General features: G+C 35.9%; 1 protein-coding gene across 1 annotated transcript in view; it reads left to right on the top strand.

Moving 5' to 3' along the window:
• LOC144228658 (phospholipid-transporting ATPase ABCA3-like) overlaps positions 1–17,214 on the top strand; it is a 130,023-nt gene that overhangs the window by 110,347 nt on the left and 2,462 nt on the right. The window contains 5 exon segments of the mRNA XM_077760565.1: positions 1,210–1,335; positions 1,552–1,746; positions 10,033–10,220; positions 10,755–10,925; positions 11,305–11,495. Coding sequence (XP_077616691.1) covers positions 1,210–1,335; positions 1,552–1,746; positions 10,033–10,220; positions 10,755–10,925; positions 11,305–11,495 — 871 coding nt within the window.

Genomic DNA, 17,214 nt, shown 5'->3' with positions numbered 1-17,214 from the left:
GAGTTTCACTAGGGCACAGGTCCATATATCTCCTCAAATTGACATTCTATTAGTCATAAAATATTTTAGGGTGAAGTCTTACTGATTTTTTCTTTTCCCTCATACAGAAAGAGTTGTTCTTCTTTAGCCTTTCAGTATTGAACATACTGTAATTGTAATAAACCACACTTGATTAATCCCAGTTGTGGCTGCAGTTTTTCCTGAGGTGTCCAATTCTAGAAAAAACAACATGCTATGTAATCCTAATTTTTTAATTTTTGTAAATAAAAATGAATATGTTCTGAATTGCTTGAACAAAACAGTCTCTAAAATTATGCCAAATTTCTGTTCTACCATCTTGAGATCAGTTTCCTGAAGCTGTTTGGTCTAGTCAAGAATAATACAGAAGAATGTTATCTTGTAATATTTATCCTGCAAATATAGGCCCTAGAGTCCAGTGAATGCCTTAGGAAAAGTCTAGTTAAGCCTTGATGATTTTCTTGCTGCTTTTATTCCTGATTAATTTTGGAAAAAGTTATTTATTATTTAGAATTCATGGCTGTTTTTTAGAATTTCCATACCCTCTTGGGATGATTTCGTGCTTAAAGATCCAAGTTATAAAAACCATTTCCATGATTGCATTAAATTCTGTCTTTAAAGAAAATAGCATATGATTTCATTCACATGTGGAATTTAAGAAATAAAACAAGTGAACATAGTGAGAGGAAGAGAGAAAGAGCCAAACCAAGTCTCTTAACTATAGAGAACAAACTGTTGGTTACTAGAGGGGAAGTGGGTGTGGAGATGGGTTAGGTGTGCACTTGTGATAAGCACCAGATGTTGCATGGAAGTATTGAATCACAATATTGTACACCTGAAACTAATGTTACATTGTATGTTAACTGTAACAGAAATTTAAGTAAAAATTAAAAAAAATAAATTTCCTCTTTTAACAGTTTAAAGTACATAATATAGCATTTTAATTCACAATATTTCTACTATGTGGGATGACTTTGCCTTCTCCTATGATCTTCACATCATTCTCCTGATAAACTGTTTATTATTCAAAGCTTAGTCAAGTTGTACATGCTGCTGAGGTGATATTCAAAGACTTCATGGAATTGCTAACATCTTTGAGATTATCCCCAGTTTAGCTTTCATGAAACCACCCACTCTAGACCAGACACCTAAATAGAATTTACTTTTATGATTCTTGTTTTGAAAATATAGGAAAAAGTGTCCAAGCAACTATCTGGAGAATCTGATGATGAAGATGTACAAAATGAAAGACAGAGAATCCTGGAGGAGCCTCAGGAGTTGCTGAATTCTGCAGTGCTTATTAAGGAACTCACAAAGGTAACATCATTCACTGGTTGATATATGCGGGCTTCATTTATTCCCAGGAGTATGTCATTGGTGTCCAGCACACACTGTGGTTCTTCAGAATCTATTTGTATTTTTTTCTAGTATAATAGAAGAGTTCTTGTGAAAATGTCTGAAGAGATCTGAGAAATGTATTATATTTGATTTTCAAATATTCTTTACTATATTGTGTTTTCTGGCTTCCTTTAGATATATTTTAAGTATCCAGTCATTCTGGCTGTGAAAAATATCTCTGTTACAGTCCAAAAGGGAGAGTGCTTTGGATTGCTTGGATTCAATGGAGCTGGAAAAACTACTACCTTCAAAATTTTGACTGGAGAGGAGACTGTTACCTCTGGGGATGTGTTCCTTGAGCAATTTAGCATCACAAAAAGTCTCCAAAAAGTAAGACACTATTACAATCTAAGATATGAGAAGCTTGATGACTTGAGGTACAGGTAATAGGCAGATACTGAAGATAATAGTTGGCCATCATGGTAGACATTGGTATTGATACTGTTGGCTCAATAGATTCTGGAGAGAGAAATACAATTTTGAGGAAAGGCCACAAGATCAGAAGAAGCTAAGACATGAATATCTTTTGTGTTCTTTGAAACTGTTAGAGTAAAAGGCAAGTTCTATCAATAGCATGTCTAACATATGTCAGACAAGGTGCTGTAAGGAAGGAAAGATTGGGCAGAAGTTGCAGTTTACGTATTAAGTGCAGTTCACTTGTAACTGAGGTCTTCATGCTCATTAGAGCTGTGGAACAGGATGGCCTTTCTGTTTTTGAGAGTGGTCTCAAATCAAAGCAAGGTAGCTGTCTTTTGTATCCCTGAATCAGCCAGTCATTGGTGCACAAGCCAATGGGAAACAGTGCATAATCTTGGGGAAAACCTAAGTGGAGAAGACATTCAAGAAGAAGAAAATGGTCAAAGGTATCAAATTCCAGAAAATCTCAGGCAAGATAAAGCCTGAATAGTGTGTATTGGATTTTTTTTTAAGTTTATTTATTTTGAGAGAGAGAAAGAGGCAGAGAGAGAAGGAAATAGAAAATCCTAAGCAGGCTCCATGGTATCAGCACAGAGCCTGATGTGGGGCTCAAACTCATAAATCATGAGCTGAAATCAAAAGTCGGACACTTAACTGACTGAGCCACCCAGGCACCTGTGTATTGGATTTAGCAAGTAGAACTTCACTGATGCAGTTAACAAGAACTATTGTACTATGGTCAGTTGGGTGGTTGTAATGGGAGCCTGAATAGTGCATCTCTTTCCTCTTTTTTTTTTTTTAATTTTTTTTAATTTCTAGGAGAGAGAGAGACAGCGTGAGCAGGGGAGGGTCAGAGAGAGAGGGAGACACAGACTCCGAAATAGTCTCCAGGCTCTAAGCTGGCAGCCAGCACAGAGCCCGACGCGGGGCTCGAACCCACGAACCGCGAGATCATGACCTAAGCGAAAGTCGGACGCTTAACCGACTAAGCCACCCAGGCGCCCCACATGTCTTTCATCTTTAGTTCATGGGATGTTGTCATGACATCAGGAAGATGGGGTTGTGGGAGTCTGGATGCTCTAGGATGAACAGTATTCTAGTAACAAAGGTGAAACTAAGAATTTGGATCATACTTTGAAGAAAGTTAGCTTTGAAGCAAAAGAAAGTATTAGAATTCTCTAAAAGGTGTGAGAATGAGATAGGAGATATTGTATACATTGAATAACTTGATCACATTTACACTTAGAGAAAGAAGTGATACTAAGGAAGTGATTGGGTTCTTCTAGGTGGTCCTTGGGGTCAGAGATTTCAAAATTCCTAGCAGGCAGTAAGGAGGTTCCTCAAAAAATAGAAATAGAAATATCATATGATCTGGAAATCTCACTACTGAGTGTTTACCCAAAGGAAATAAAAACACTAATTCAAAAAGATATATGCACCCCTTATGTTTATTGCAGAATTATTTACAGTAGCCAAGACAACCTAAGTGTCCATTGATAGATGAAGAGATAAAGAAGATGTAAATACAATGAAATATCACTTGGCCATAAAAAATGATATCTTGCCATTTGCAACAAATGGATGGACATAGATGGTATTATGCTAAGTGAAATAAGTTAGAGAGAGAGAGAAAAATACCATGTGATTTTACTTATATGTGGAATCTAAAAAACAAAGGACCAAATGAACAAACAGAAACAGAAACCAACTCTAGATACAAAGAGCAAACTGGGGGATTTTAAGAGAGGAACAGGTAGAAGGATGGACAAAATAAATTAAAGGGATTAAGAGGTACAAACTTCCAGTTATAAAATAAATAAGTCATGAGGATGATGAACATAGCATAGTGGATATAGTCAATATTATAATAACATTGTCTAGTAACAGATGGTAACTATACTTATGGTGAGCATTGCATAATGTATAGAGCTTAATCACTATGTTGTACGCCTAAAACTAATATAATATTGTATGTCAAATATACTTCAATAATAAAATTTAAAGAAAATGAAGTAAAAGTGGAGTACTGAAATCTCCATATTTTTCAGTTGTTTATTTCTTCCTTCAAATCTACTATTGTTTTCTTCATATACTTTAGAGCTCTGATATTTGGTGTGTGTGTGTCTATATATATACATACATATATATAACACATATAATGGTTATATTTGTGGTAAATTCACCCTTTTATCAATATATAATACTGTATTTGTTCTTGTAACAGTTATTGAGTTTGTCTATTTTCTCTAATAATAGTATAGCCACTCAGCTCTTTTGGGCACTATTTTCATGAAATTTTTTTCCTATCCTTTTACTCTCAGCTTATTTGTGTCCTTAAACCTAAGTGAGTCTGACTAAATAGCATATGTTTGGATCATGTTTGTTTTTTTAAATTCATTTTGCCCATCTATGCCTTTTGATTGGAGAATTAAATCCATGTACTTTTAGAGAAAATACTGATAGAGAAAGACTTACTTTTGCCATTTGTTGCTTACTATGTCTCTTATTGATGTTTTTTGCCCCTAATTTCGTCCGTTACTGCTTTACATTTTGTTTAGTTGATTTTTTTTTGTAGTTACATGTTTTGATACACTTATTTCCTTTTGTGTATATGTACAGATATTTTCTTTGTGATTACATTGGGATTTCATTTAACACCCTAAAGTTGTAACAGTCTATTTTGGTTTGATGCCAACTTAATTTCAGTAACACACAAAACTCTGTACATCACTGTTCCCATGTCCACACCTTGTCATTGTTGTCACAAATTACATCTTTATACTTTGTGTACCATTAAAAATTATTTTATGTGTTTGCCTTTTAAATACTGTATAAAATAAATAGTTGAGTCTTAAATCAAAATTATAATAATTCTGATTTTTATATGTGCCTGTGTACTTAGCTTTACCAGAGATCTTTATCTTTTCATATGGCTTTAATTTACTGTTTAGTGTCCTTTAATGTTTGTTTTTAGCACTTGTTGTAGGGTAGATCTGTTGGTAATGAACTCCCTTATTTTTTATTTATCAGTGAATTTCTTATTTTCTCCTATTTTCGAAGGACAAAATCCTTGGTATAGAATTCTTGGTTGATGTTTTTTCTCACTTTAAATATAACATCCGACTACTTTCTAGTCTCAAAAGTTTCTATTGATGATCTTATGGAGAATCCTTTCTATGTGATGAAATGTTCTCACTTGTTACGTAAATATGGGACTGTTTCTGGACTGTGTTCTTCTCCATAGGTCTCTTTGTTTATACTTACACCAATACCATATTTTCCTAATTTAGGTAGTCTTATAAAAAGTCATAATACCAATAAGTGAAAACTTTGTTCTTCTTGGTTATTTATTGACTTTTAAATTTATAGATGAATTGAGGAATTAGCTCATCTTTGCATAAAAATGCTGGGATTTTAAGTGAGATTCCAGAAGATTGACATACTTACAGTGAACATAATATATCTCTCTATGTGTTTGGGTCTTATTAAATGTCTCAGAATAATGGTTTTATAGTTGAATAAGGATATTACACTAATAAGAGAATTCAGCTTGCTATTTAGAAATAAGATCAAGAAAAAGTGATACTGTTGGGGCGCCTGGGTGGCTTAGTCGGTTAAGCGTCCGACTTTCGCTTAGGTCATGATCTCGCGTTTCGTGGGTTCGAGCCCCGCGTCGGGCTCTGTGCTGGCTGCCAGCTCGGAGCCTGGAGCCTGTTTCAGAGTCTGTGACTCCCTCTCTCTCTGACCCTCCCCTGCTCACGCTGTCTCTCTCTTTCTCCTAGAAATAAATAAAAATTAAAAAAAAAAAAGAAAAAAGAAAAAGTGATACTGTATGAAATTTATTTCTGTATATTTTATATTTTAATGTTAATTTAGATGATTTTATATTTTATTATTTGCTGAATATCTATTGAGTGCAATTGATTTTTAAACATTAAACTTATCAACAAAATTACTACTTTCCCTTACTTCTAATATTTATCTATAAATTATATTGGAATTTTGACTTAAACATTCATGACTGCTGCAGATAACAAGAGTTTATTTTCCTTTCCAATCTTATGCTTTTTTCCCTTGCCTCACTGCAATGGCTAGGACCTCTCCTCAGTGTGGAGTAGAATTAGCAATTGCAGATTTGCAGATTCTCAATCTGAAACTCAGGAGCAAACTTTCTTTCCTTTCTTTTTTTTTTTTTTTTTTTTNGTCAGAGAGGGAGACACAGAATCCGAAGCAGGCTCCAGGCTCTGAGCTAGCTGTCAGCACAGAGCCCGATGCGGGGCTCTAACCCACGAACTGTGAGATCATGACCTGAGCTGAAGTTGGATGCTTAACTGACTGAGCCACCCAGGCGCCCCAGGAGCAAACTTTCTTATTCATATTTTATTTTTACCTGTGAATGCCTCTTATTTACCCTCATTGGCAAAAGGTATTTTCACTGTATATATAGAATTTGAGGTTTGCTATTATTTTTCTCTAGCAAACCGATTGTGTTGTTTTACTGTCATCTAATTTCCACCACTACTTTTGAAAATTAGCTTAGTCTGGGGCGCCTGGGTGGCTCAGTCGGTTAAGCGTCCGAGTTCAGGTCATGATCTCACGGTTCGTGGGTTCGAGCCCTGCGTCGGGCTCTGTGCTGACAGCTCAGAATCTGGAGCCTATTTCAGATTCTGTGTCTCCCTCTCTCTGACCCTCCCTTGCTCACACTGTCTCTCTCTCTCTCTCTCAGCAATAAATAAAACATAAAAAAAATTTAAAAAAAAGAAAGATAATTAGCTTAGTCTGACATTCCTTTACAGATGATCTTTTTTTCCCCTCTGTACCTGCTTTTTAAATTTTTTCTTTGTTTTGCATATGCCTCAATATGAAATATTTGGATCTGAATCTTTTAAATTTTTATTCTGAATCTTTGAAAATTTTTTACATTCTTCAATTTATCAAGTGGTATCATTAATTGGCTTTGGATAATTTTCACTTACGATTTCTTCAAATATTTCTCCTGTTCCTTTCTTTCCCTCCTTCTGCAACTTCAGTTATCCACATATTTCCAGTCTGTCCTTATCTCTCACTTTCATGCTTCCCCAGTTTTTAATTTTTTGTGCTACATTCTAGGTACTTTCTTATTACTTAATCTCCATGATAATTTCTTCCGTTGTGATTAAATTGCTGTCAAACCCATTCATAAAGTTTGTAACATGCTTAATTTATTTACTTACTTATTTTTAGTTTTTAGATGGTATATGTGGTTCATTTCCAAAATATGGTTGAATACCAAAAGTACAAAGGTAACTTTATACTTTTCTTTTTCATAAAGATTTTGTTAAATTTTATTAATTTTAAAAATTTTAATTCCATTGTAGTTAGCATACAGTGTTATATTAGTTTCAGATGTACAACATAGTGATTCAACAGTTCCATAATGTTACTCAGTGCTCATCATGATAAGTGTACTCTTTAATTCCCATCATCTATTTCACCCATCCCCCACCCCCTCTCCTCTGATAAGCATCAGGTTGTTCTCTATAGTTAAGAGTCTGTTTCAGGGTGCCTGAATGGCTCAGTCAGTTGAGTGGCCAATTTTGGCTCAGGTCATGATCTCACAGTTCATAGGTTCGAGCTCAGTGGGTCTCACTGCTGTTAGCGCAGAGCCCCTTCGCTTCAGGTGCTCTGTCCCCCTCTTTCTCTGCCCCTCCCCTGCTTGTGCTCTCTCTCTCTCTCTCTCAAAAACAAATAAACATTTTAAAAAAAAGGAATTTCTTGGTTTGTCTCTCTCCCTCCCTCTCTTTTTTTCCTTTGTTGATTTGTTTGTTTCTTAAATTCTCCATATGGAATGAAATCATATGGTATTTGTCTTTCTCTGACTGACAAATTATTTCAGTTAGCATTATATCCTCTAGCTCCATCCATGTTGTTGCAAATGCCAAGATTTCATTCTTTTTATGGCTGAGTAATATTTCATTTGTATATATGTATATACCACTTCTTTATCCATTCATCATCAGTCAATGGACTGTTGGAATGCTTCCATAGTTTGACCATTGTAAATAATGCTGCAATAAACATTGGGGTGCATTGATCCATTGAATTAGTGTTTTTGTATCTTTGGAGTAAACACTCAGTACTGGATTTACTGGATCATATAGTAGTTCTATTTTTAATTTTTTGAGGAACCTCCATACTGTTTTCTACAGTGGCTGCACCAGTTTGCATTCCCACAAACCACAAACAGTGCAAGAGGGTTTCCCTTTCTCCACACCCTTGCCAACACCTTTTGTTTCTTGTGTTGTTGATTTTAGCCATTCTGATAGGTGTGAGGTGGTATCCCATTATACTTTTTTGATTTGCATTTCCCTGATGATAAGTGATACTGAGCATCTTTTCATGTGGCTTTTGGAGAGCTGAATGTATTCGTTGTAGAAATGTCTGTTCATGTCTCCTTCCCATTTTTTAATTGGATTATTTCTAGGGGTGTTGAGTTGTATACATTCTTTATATATTTTGGATACAAACCCTTCCTTGATTATGTTATTTGGAAATATCTTCTCCCATTCAGTAGGTTGTCTCTTAGTTTTGTTGATTGCTTCCTTTGCTATTCAGAAGCTTTTTATTTTGAGGTGGCCCCAATAGTCTATTTTTGCTTTTATTTCCCTTGCCTTGGGTGACATATCTAGAAAAATGTTTCAGTGGCCAATATCAGAGAAATTACTGCCTATGTTCCCTTCTAGGACTTTTATGGTTTCATGTCTCACATTTCGGTCTTTAATCCATTTTGAGTTGTTTTGTGTGTATGGTGAAAGAAGATAGTCCAGTTTCATTATTTTTCATGTAGCTGTCCAGTTCACCCATCATCAATTGTTGAAGAAACAAGACTGTTTTTATATTCTTGCCTCTTTTGTTGAAGATTAATTAGCCATATAATTGTGAGTTTGTTTCTGGACTTTCTATCCTGTTCCATTGATCTATGTGTCTATTTTTGTGTCAGTACCATACTGTTTTGATTAGTACAACTTTGTAGTATAACTTGATATCTGGAATTGTATTATCTCCAGCTTCACTTTTTTCATGAATATATTCTTAAGTTTTTAAAATTTATTTAAACATAATAAGCACAATCATTTTCTCATCTGATCTGATAATACCAATTTCTGAAGTCATTACAAATATGTTGCTGTAAGTATTATTTCTACTGATGACATTCATGGTATCTTTTTCTTTGTTCACTGAATTATGGTTGTATGCAGCTCATTTACTTTCTTTTTTTTTTTAATGTTTTATTTATTTCTAGGAGAGAGAGATAGAGAGACAGCGTGAGCAGGGGAGGGTCAGAGAGAGAGGGAGTCACAGACTGAAACAGGCTCCAGGCTCTGAGCTGGCAGTCAGCACAGAGCCCGACGCGGGGCCCGAAACCCACGAACCGCGAGATCATGACCTAAGCGAAAGTTGGACGCTTAACCGACTAAGCCACCCAGGCGCCCCGTAGCTCATTTACTTTCAAAGATAATATGGAACAATAATTTTATACACAGAACAGAAGAAAGGGTTTGTTTTGATTTCTACCAAGAGACTATGGCTGCTAATAGTCTGAGATTACTGTAAATTAATTAATAAACTCTCAGAAGAAAAGGTGTGAATTTTAATTTTTAGAATAACTACTTTAAATTTTAATAAATTTTTGATTAACTTTAATAAAATAATGTTATTATCTTTTCCTCTGAATACCTAGTCTATGTGCATCTGAATGCAAATCCATACAAGGGTTGGTTATTGGCAAAGCAACAGTCATTGGCATTCTCCTATTTGTGAGAGTGGGGAAAGGCTTTGCTTCTGGTTTAGTCTTACTGTGAAACAAGGTATACACATGAATGTGCAGGTTGTGCAATGCAAAAACTTTTATGGTGGCCATGTCCACTAGAGTTTCTTATTAATGAGGGGAGTATCTCGTATTCTAACACTCCAAATTCATTGGGCTCTGGGACTTTATTTCTAACTTTTTCATTCCTAAGATCATTAAATCTGAACTAAGGAATCTTTTATTCCAAGTTATTACAATAGATCCAATGACCATCATCATGTAGCCTTTAGAAAAGAAAAAATATTGGTAGGACTGTTAGAGACATGGAGGACTGTAGTCTTCTATCTCATCCAGGGGCACTCAGTGGGATAGAGGACTTGGTTCCTTATTAAGGCAATTCTCATAACCAGGTGAAGTCAAAGGTTGGCTATTGTCCTCAGACTGAAGCATTGCTGGAATATATGACTGGTCGGGAAATAATGATCATGTATGCTAGATTATGGGGAATCTCTGAGCACCAGATTCAGCTGTATGTGAATAGATGGTTGAATTCAATGCAACTGGAACTCCATGCTGACAAGCTTATCAGTACCTACAGGTGAGCTATTTCATTATGATGATCTTTTTCTTGGACTGTTAATGTTGAGATGCCTCCGTATGTTTCTGATGTTTGAAATAAATGTACACAGCTCTACCTAAATCCCTCTGTCACACTATTATCTAATTGTAAAACTCTCTCATGATTGCTAGTTTCAGATAATACTAATAATATAGATCAGTGTAGCTCCACGTCTTTCTTTTGCAGAGGTGAAACTAAAAATCCTAGTTCTATTTAAACTATAGCCTCTAAATCTCAAAAGGGATATTACCTCAATATACTATCAATATAATCTCAAAGTTGTGCCACTGATAATGTAGCTAAAATCAGTTACATAGAAGTCACTCATCTACATTTCAAATGAAAATTAGTTGATATATACACCTGTACTGGGCCTGCTAACTTACTGAAGTGAAACTAATCAACACTGTGGAATTTCATGTTAAACGTTTGTTGATATGTTCTTTCCTATAAATATCTAATTTGTATAACTTCCCTTTCCTCTAAATTTTCTCTCCTTCTATGACCATTAAGTGGAGGAACCAAACGTAGGCTGAGTACTGCTATTGCCCTAATGGGAAATACCTCAGTCATTTTGCTAGATGAGCCATCAACTGGCATGGACCCTGGAGCCCGACGCCTGCTCTGGAATGCTGTGACGTGGACACGTGAAAGTGGCAAAGCCATCATCATAACTTCCCATAGGTGTGGCTCATTTGGAAGCTTGAATGAGGGTTGGCAAGTATTGTACGGGCTATAAGTGAGAATTATTTGGCGCTAGGAATATTAACAATACATTTGAGGGTATCTGAGTTCCTCCTTAATCCTAATGAATGGAGTGGCCAAAAATACTCATTGAGTTAAATAATTTAGAGTGGGGAAAGAGCAGGAAGTTTGAGAGAGGCTGTGTTTGAGGATTTGTACTCTACTACTAATTGTTTGAAAAATTTTCACTTCCCAACTATAACCTTTATGATTACCAAATTCCATTTCACATTGAAAATAGAGTCACAAATCCTGGCTCTGTTTGAACTATAGAATGTCCTCCAAAACCAGAACTTTTTATGGTATCATGTTTTGCTAGAATGGAGGAATGCGACGCCTTCTGTACCAGGCTGGCCATCATGGTGCAGGGAAAGTTCATGTTCCTGGGTAGCCCTCAGCACCTCAAAAACAAGTTTGGCAACATTTACATCCTGAAGATCAAGGTCAAGATTGATACGCAGGAGGATAAACTGAATGATTTAAAATTTTTCATCACAATGACATTCCCAGGTAAACTAGGTTAGGCTAACTTTTATAAAGATGTGTTAAATTATAGTTTTATTGTTTCATCATCCATATGTTTTATGTCTCCAATAACTGTTTCCTGTGGGTTATTGATATTTATTGATCTTCCATACGGAATTCCTTTTCAGATCCTTCTTTCTGTAACTTTAGTATGGCGAAGCATATGTTTTCATATACATATAAGAAGGTTCTCCCTTAGCTCTTGTATCATTTTAATAAGACAGTTTTGGATTTGTGCTGTCAATATAAGTTATATCACTAAAGTCATATTTTCAAGTACAATTCTCAATTATTTTCACATATTAACTTTGCAAAGTTTTAAGGCTTTTTTTCTTCTAACTAAGCATCTATCCCAATCTTTTGATGTCTCAGCTTGTGATACAGAAATATAAACAAGAACCACTAAGCATTTCTCTTCTTTCAAAACTAATTCTGCTTCTGCTGCTAAAATGGTTTAGCTACGTTTTAGCTACATGGTTTAATACCGGAGACAGCAACTATTTCCTTCTGTCCTTTACCTCTCTTTCTTTTTTTTTTTTAATATTTTTATTTATTTCTAGGAGAGAGAGAGAGAGACAGACAGCGTGAGCAGGGGAGGGTCAGAGAGAGAGGGAGACACAGAATCTGAAACAGGCTCCAGGCTCCGAGCTGGCAGTCAGCACAGAGCCCGACGCAGGGCTCGAACCCACGAACCGCGAGATTATGACCTAAGCAAAAGTCGGACGCTTAACTGACTAAGCCACCCAGGGGCCCCTTACCTCTCTTTCTTAAACATAAAGCAAAAGCATGGAAAAGATTTTAATAATTTTGGTTATTCATCTTACTCTACTCTGTTAGGCTGAGTAAAATATCAGAGAAGTTTCCATTGTGTGTCAGGCTGAGAAGTTGTAAGTTTATCTTCCAGGCAGTGGAAAAGAGCACGATTGATTACACAGTAGGAATGAAGATCAGAAAATAGATGAGAAGGGTGCCTGGGTGGCGCAGTCAATTAAGCATCCAACTCTTGATTCTGCCTCAAGTCATGATCTCATAGTTCCTGGGTTCGAGGCCCATGTCAGGATCCATGCTGATAGTGCAGAGCCTGACTGGGATTCTCTCTCTCTTCCTCTCTCTTTACCCCAAATAAGATAAGTAAACTTAAAAAAAAAAAAAAAAAGAAAGAAAATAGATAAGAAATTATTTGAAGTGGAGATATGAAGAACAGATGTATGGGAAAATAATTACTCCAGTGTTGGTCATAGTGATTATGATGTGCGTATGACACATGCAGATGGATATGTCCATTAAGAAGTTCAATACTCACTTAATGCATTCATTCAGCACATATTTTTGAGTACTTATTCTATCAATCTTCTATTTTATGTGGTGTCTTAAAGTACCACAAAAGAAGCTGTGACCAGAATACCTCACTACTATGTGCTGTCCTAGCTCTTCTTGAAGGAAGTACACTAAACACTGACCCAAGACCTATCTTCAAGGATGTGGACACAAGAGCTTTAACGGGAATGCAGGCGTTTTCTCTATTATAAGGTGGTTGTTGCCCTGTTCTTCCTTCCATCATGCTGAAGCAAATACCTATTCAAATATGACAGAATCAAAAAGGAACTGACATGGCACTTACACCTAAATTTTGATTTTTAAAAAGAAGAAATAAATATTGCAGGAAAAGTCATCTAAAAGAGGGTTTACCGCAATAATCAGATATCTAGGGTAAATGATTCTACATCATCCCAAAGAAATTTAAATGACCATGTGTTTTTTTTAATGCAAAGATGATTTCTGTAGTATGTTAGCTTATATATTCTGAAAAGTACTTCTGGTAAAATATACTGGAAATTGGCAATTTTTTTAAAAAAAATTCATCTTAAATACAGTAATTGTCTTACATACAAAATTGAGAAAAAATTTTAGCAACCAGAAAATATGAAAAAAAGGATAAAACAAACAAAAGAAACCATGAGCAGTTAGAAAATGCAAATTGTGGAAGCAAATGCCATTGTGGCACTGGCATCACTGATGAAGCTGTGTACCCTCATCAGGGTGGGGAAGCTCATTCAAAGGCTGCCACAAATGGGTTGGTCACTTGTGATGAAGTTTTGGGGTGATGGGGGGCTCATGGGGTCTGGATCCAATGGCTAAGAAAGAATTCTTAAGACATCTTTGATGCAAAAAGGTGATTTCATTAAAGCATGGAGACAGGACCCATGGGCAGGAAGAGATGCACTGGGGTCATGAAGGTAACCCATTATACACTCTCAGGTTGGGAGGGGCTCAGGGATAGAGTAAGTCTCTAAAGAGTTTTGGAAGCAAGGTTTCCAGGACCTTGAGGGGCTAGCTGTTGCTAGGGAAAAACCATTTATTACCATTTAACAAAACCTCCGTCATGAGATCCTTTAGATGTATACCACAGGCCATAAGCTTGGAGTATGAATGCCAGCATATATCTTGAGGCAGTTGAGATAAAGGAAGTAGACTTAAAGGATCCTTAAGATTGGGATAATGTTAAGCTAAGGGTTTCTTTTGCCCCTAGCAAAGTGTCATCATTGAGGCAGCTAAGCTCCTAGAAGGAGGTCACTCTGCCTGTTTCAAGGACTTGTCATTGAGCTATAGGCAGTAAAGGAACTTAATTTTTTATTTGCCTTAGTTTTCCATATCACCATGGCAAGCACTTAAACCCCTTTCCTTTGTTCTTAGGTAGCCAGGAGTGTCCAAGGAATATCACACATATTCCACGTGGGGGTGGGGGTGGGGGTGGGGTACTAGCCTGCATTTTGCCCTCAGCTTGCCCCAAGCTCCCTTATTGAAGTAGCATCTTCTGATTCCAAGTAGGAACAAATATCCTTTCTGGAGGAAAGGATCTCAAATTTAAGCTTGGAGTGGAGAGAGACCCACAAGAGGCAGATATCAGAAAGTACCAGAGGAAGGTCTACTTGACAAATCCCAGAAGATTCTCAGAAGAAACCCTACAAAACAGGACTCTAAAGCTAAGAAAATATTCTGTCCTACCCCACCTTCTACATAGGAAATTCCTACTAAAGCTATAAGAAAACTAACCTCATTTAAAGATAAATGACTGGAAAGGTTCAAACTGAATCCCACAGAAAAATATCATAAGAGAGGATAAAAGAAAATACCTACAGACATTGAAAGAACAGCAGAGCTGTAAGGCTACAGAGCAGATGAAACTAGTACCTAATATTTCAACACGAGCTTAAAGAATTAAGAAGGGGATAGATGGTATGTAAGAAAATCCTAAATTACAATCGGAAGAGCAAAGGGGTTAGATGGCTAGACAACAGGGGCATATGCAAAGACAGCTGACCTCATTGGAGAGGGTATTTTAAATATTTCAGAAATACTTAACTATCAAGAGCAAATAAACCACATAGAAATCACAAGGGAAAGGAGATTGGAAAGGAGCAAAACAGAAAACCATCAAACAGAAACATAGGTAAGCATGCCAAAGTAAGAGAGATGCAAGACAAGAACCACCCAACACAATATGAACTTAGTCCACAAGGAAGAAAAGGAAAGCCATAAAATAGAACAAATACTAAAAACTACCATTCAAGAAAATTTCCTAAGATGAGACAAACCTGCTTACTGAAAGGACAACCTGAAAAATTAACTCCATATCTTGCTAATACACCAAGGAGTATTCCAATATAACTACTGTATTTTAATAATAAAGGGGATTGACCTTTAGAGTCCAGATTTAAAACAAATAAGGGAAAGAAGGAAAGTTTATAAGGGAAAGAAATTTAGATTGATCTTTGGATTCTACGCTAAGAAAAATGCAACCCATAGTTTCACATGAAGCCAAAATGATCTTCAAGAATAAAATTCAAAAAGAGTTATAAACAAATAGGTATCCAGGGGATATTGTCCCCAGTGGTTCTCCCTGAAGACTATACAAACAAAAATTTCACATCAACTAAGAAATGATTGGAGCAGTTTCTGCATAGGAACTATTGGTGAGCACTAAATGTTTATATCACTGTCTTAAAAAGAAGGGACTATTTATAAATATTTGGAAAAGATATTAGTATGAAGCTAACCATAAGAACAAATATATATCACCAATATAACAGTAAGAATAAAAACCAACCACAGGTGAAGTACATACACACACAGACATATTTTGTATATTACATTTGTATATTTATCTGTATATATGCATATACAATTTTAAAAATTATATAGGAAAACTAGAATTAAACATGCTGCTCCTTTCAGCATATATAAATAGACTTAACCCCTGCATGAAATGAAAAAAAAAATTTCATCTGGGCTCACAAGCAAAATTCAGTTCTCTAATACGTGTAAGAAGCACTACTAAAAAACCAAAATCAAAGATGTTAAAAATAAAAGAGTGGGCTTCATAATTCTCTTGCCATTCCACACTTGATCTTTAGCTACTTATTACATTTTTTAAATTGAGCTTCTATCATCTGGCAGTGTCTGCCTCGCACAGCAAATGTTCTGGTTTTAATCCTCTCTATAGATGCCTGTCTCTCTCAAGATACAGGTTGCCCTGAGTTTGCCCTATCAGAAAACTGAAGGTTTCAAGAAAAAACATTATTTGCAGTTTGTCCAGCTTTCTTGTAGTAAGAGTGTGAGTGACAGTCTTTCCAACTTGCTATATCTCACAGGTGAAACTGAATCAGTGTTTTAAAAAGCTATGGCCCAACAATTCTACCTACAGCTACACTTTAGATATTTGCATCCACCTGTAACAAGGAGATAAATAAAATAATATATAAGTTGGCAATATTCACAATAGTCAGATAACCTGTAGCCTAATGGAAAACAAATTGTGGAATATTCATATATCAGATTACTATTTACAGAGGAAAATGAATTATAGCTTTATGTGACCACATGAATGAATCTTACAACATTTAGTGAAAAAAGCGGAAAGAAAAATATATATACCAGATGATTCCATTCACATAAGCTTCAAAGGTAGGAAAACGCTACCTCAATTTTTAGAGGTATATGCACAGGTAAAAACATATTTGGGGGGGAATTATCCACAATAAACTTGAAAGTATTGGTGATTTTTTTATGGGGGATAGAGGCTGAGAAGTGACACATGGGAGTGTCTGCTTTACTATTACTTGGCCTAAATGAGATGATTTCACTGGTGTTTGCTTCAAGTAACTCATTAAACTCCATGTTTCAAATATTTCATACACACACAAAAAGAGCTTTACATGATCATGGAGACAATACATGCATTAAAATTTGCTAAAAAAAATCTCACCATTATAAACATGTATTTTTAACTTTAAAACATTTTAAACCCAGCTAATCCAATTTGCATCAACCTAAAAATGTGCACTGATGAGCGTAAACATGTTTGTTCCCATTAGAAATGGATATCCCCTCTTCCCTCTCATTCCCCCAGTGGGATAAGGACCCACAGAACACACAGGCTGACTCTGGTAATCTATAGGTATAATTTTGTCTTTCATAGGGTGTGTAATTATGAGAATAGCAAGGAGGCCTTGTCCTGCTCTCCTCCACACCAAGCACACTACATGCATACATATCCACACAACCAGAGTGAAAATTCAGCCAGCTCATCATATTCTCAGCACTATGTTGAAAAATAAAGTCTTGTTGTAATGTTAGAATTTGAGGAGGCTCAGGGTTGTTTCTTTAAAAAATTTTTAATATTTTTTTGAGAGAGAAAGAGAGA

This window comes from Crocuta crocuta, unplaced genomic scaffold (genome assembly GCF_008692635.1).
Source record: "Crocuta crocuta isolate KB4526 unplaced genomic scaffold, BGI_CrCroc_1.0 scaffold73, whole genome shotgun sequence".
NCBI classification, from domain to species: domain Eukaryota; kingdom Metazoa; phylum Chordata; class Mammalia; order Carnivora; family Hyaenidae; genus Crocuta; species Crocuta crocuta.
Note: the sequence above shows the minus strand (reverse complement) of the source record. Positions and strands in the feature narration are given on the sequence as shown.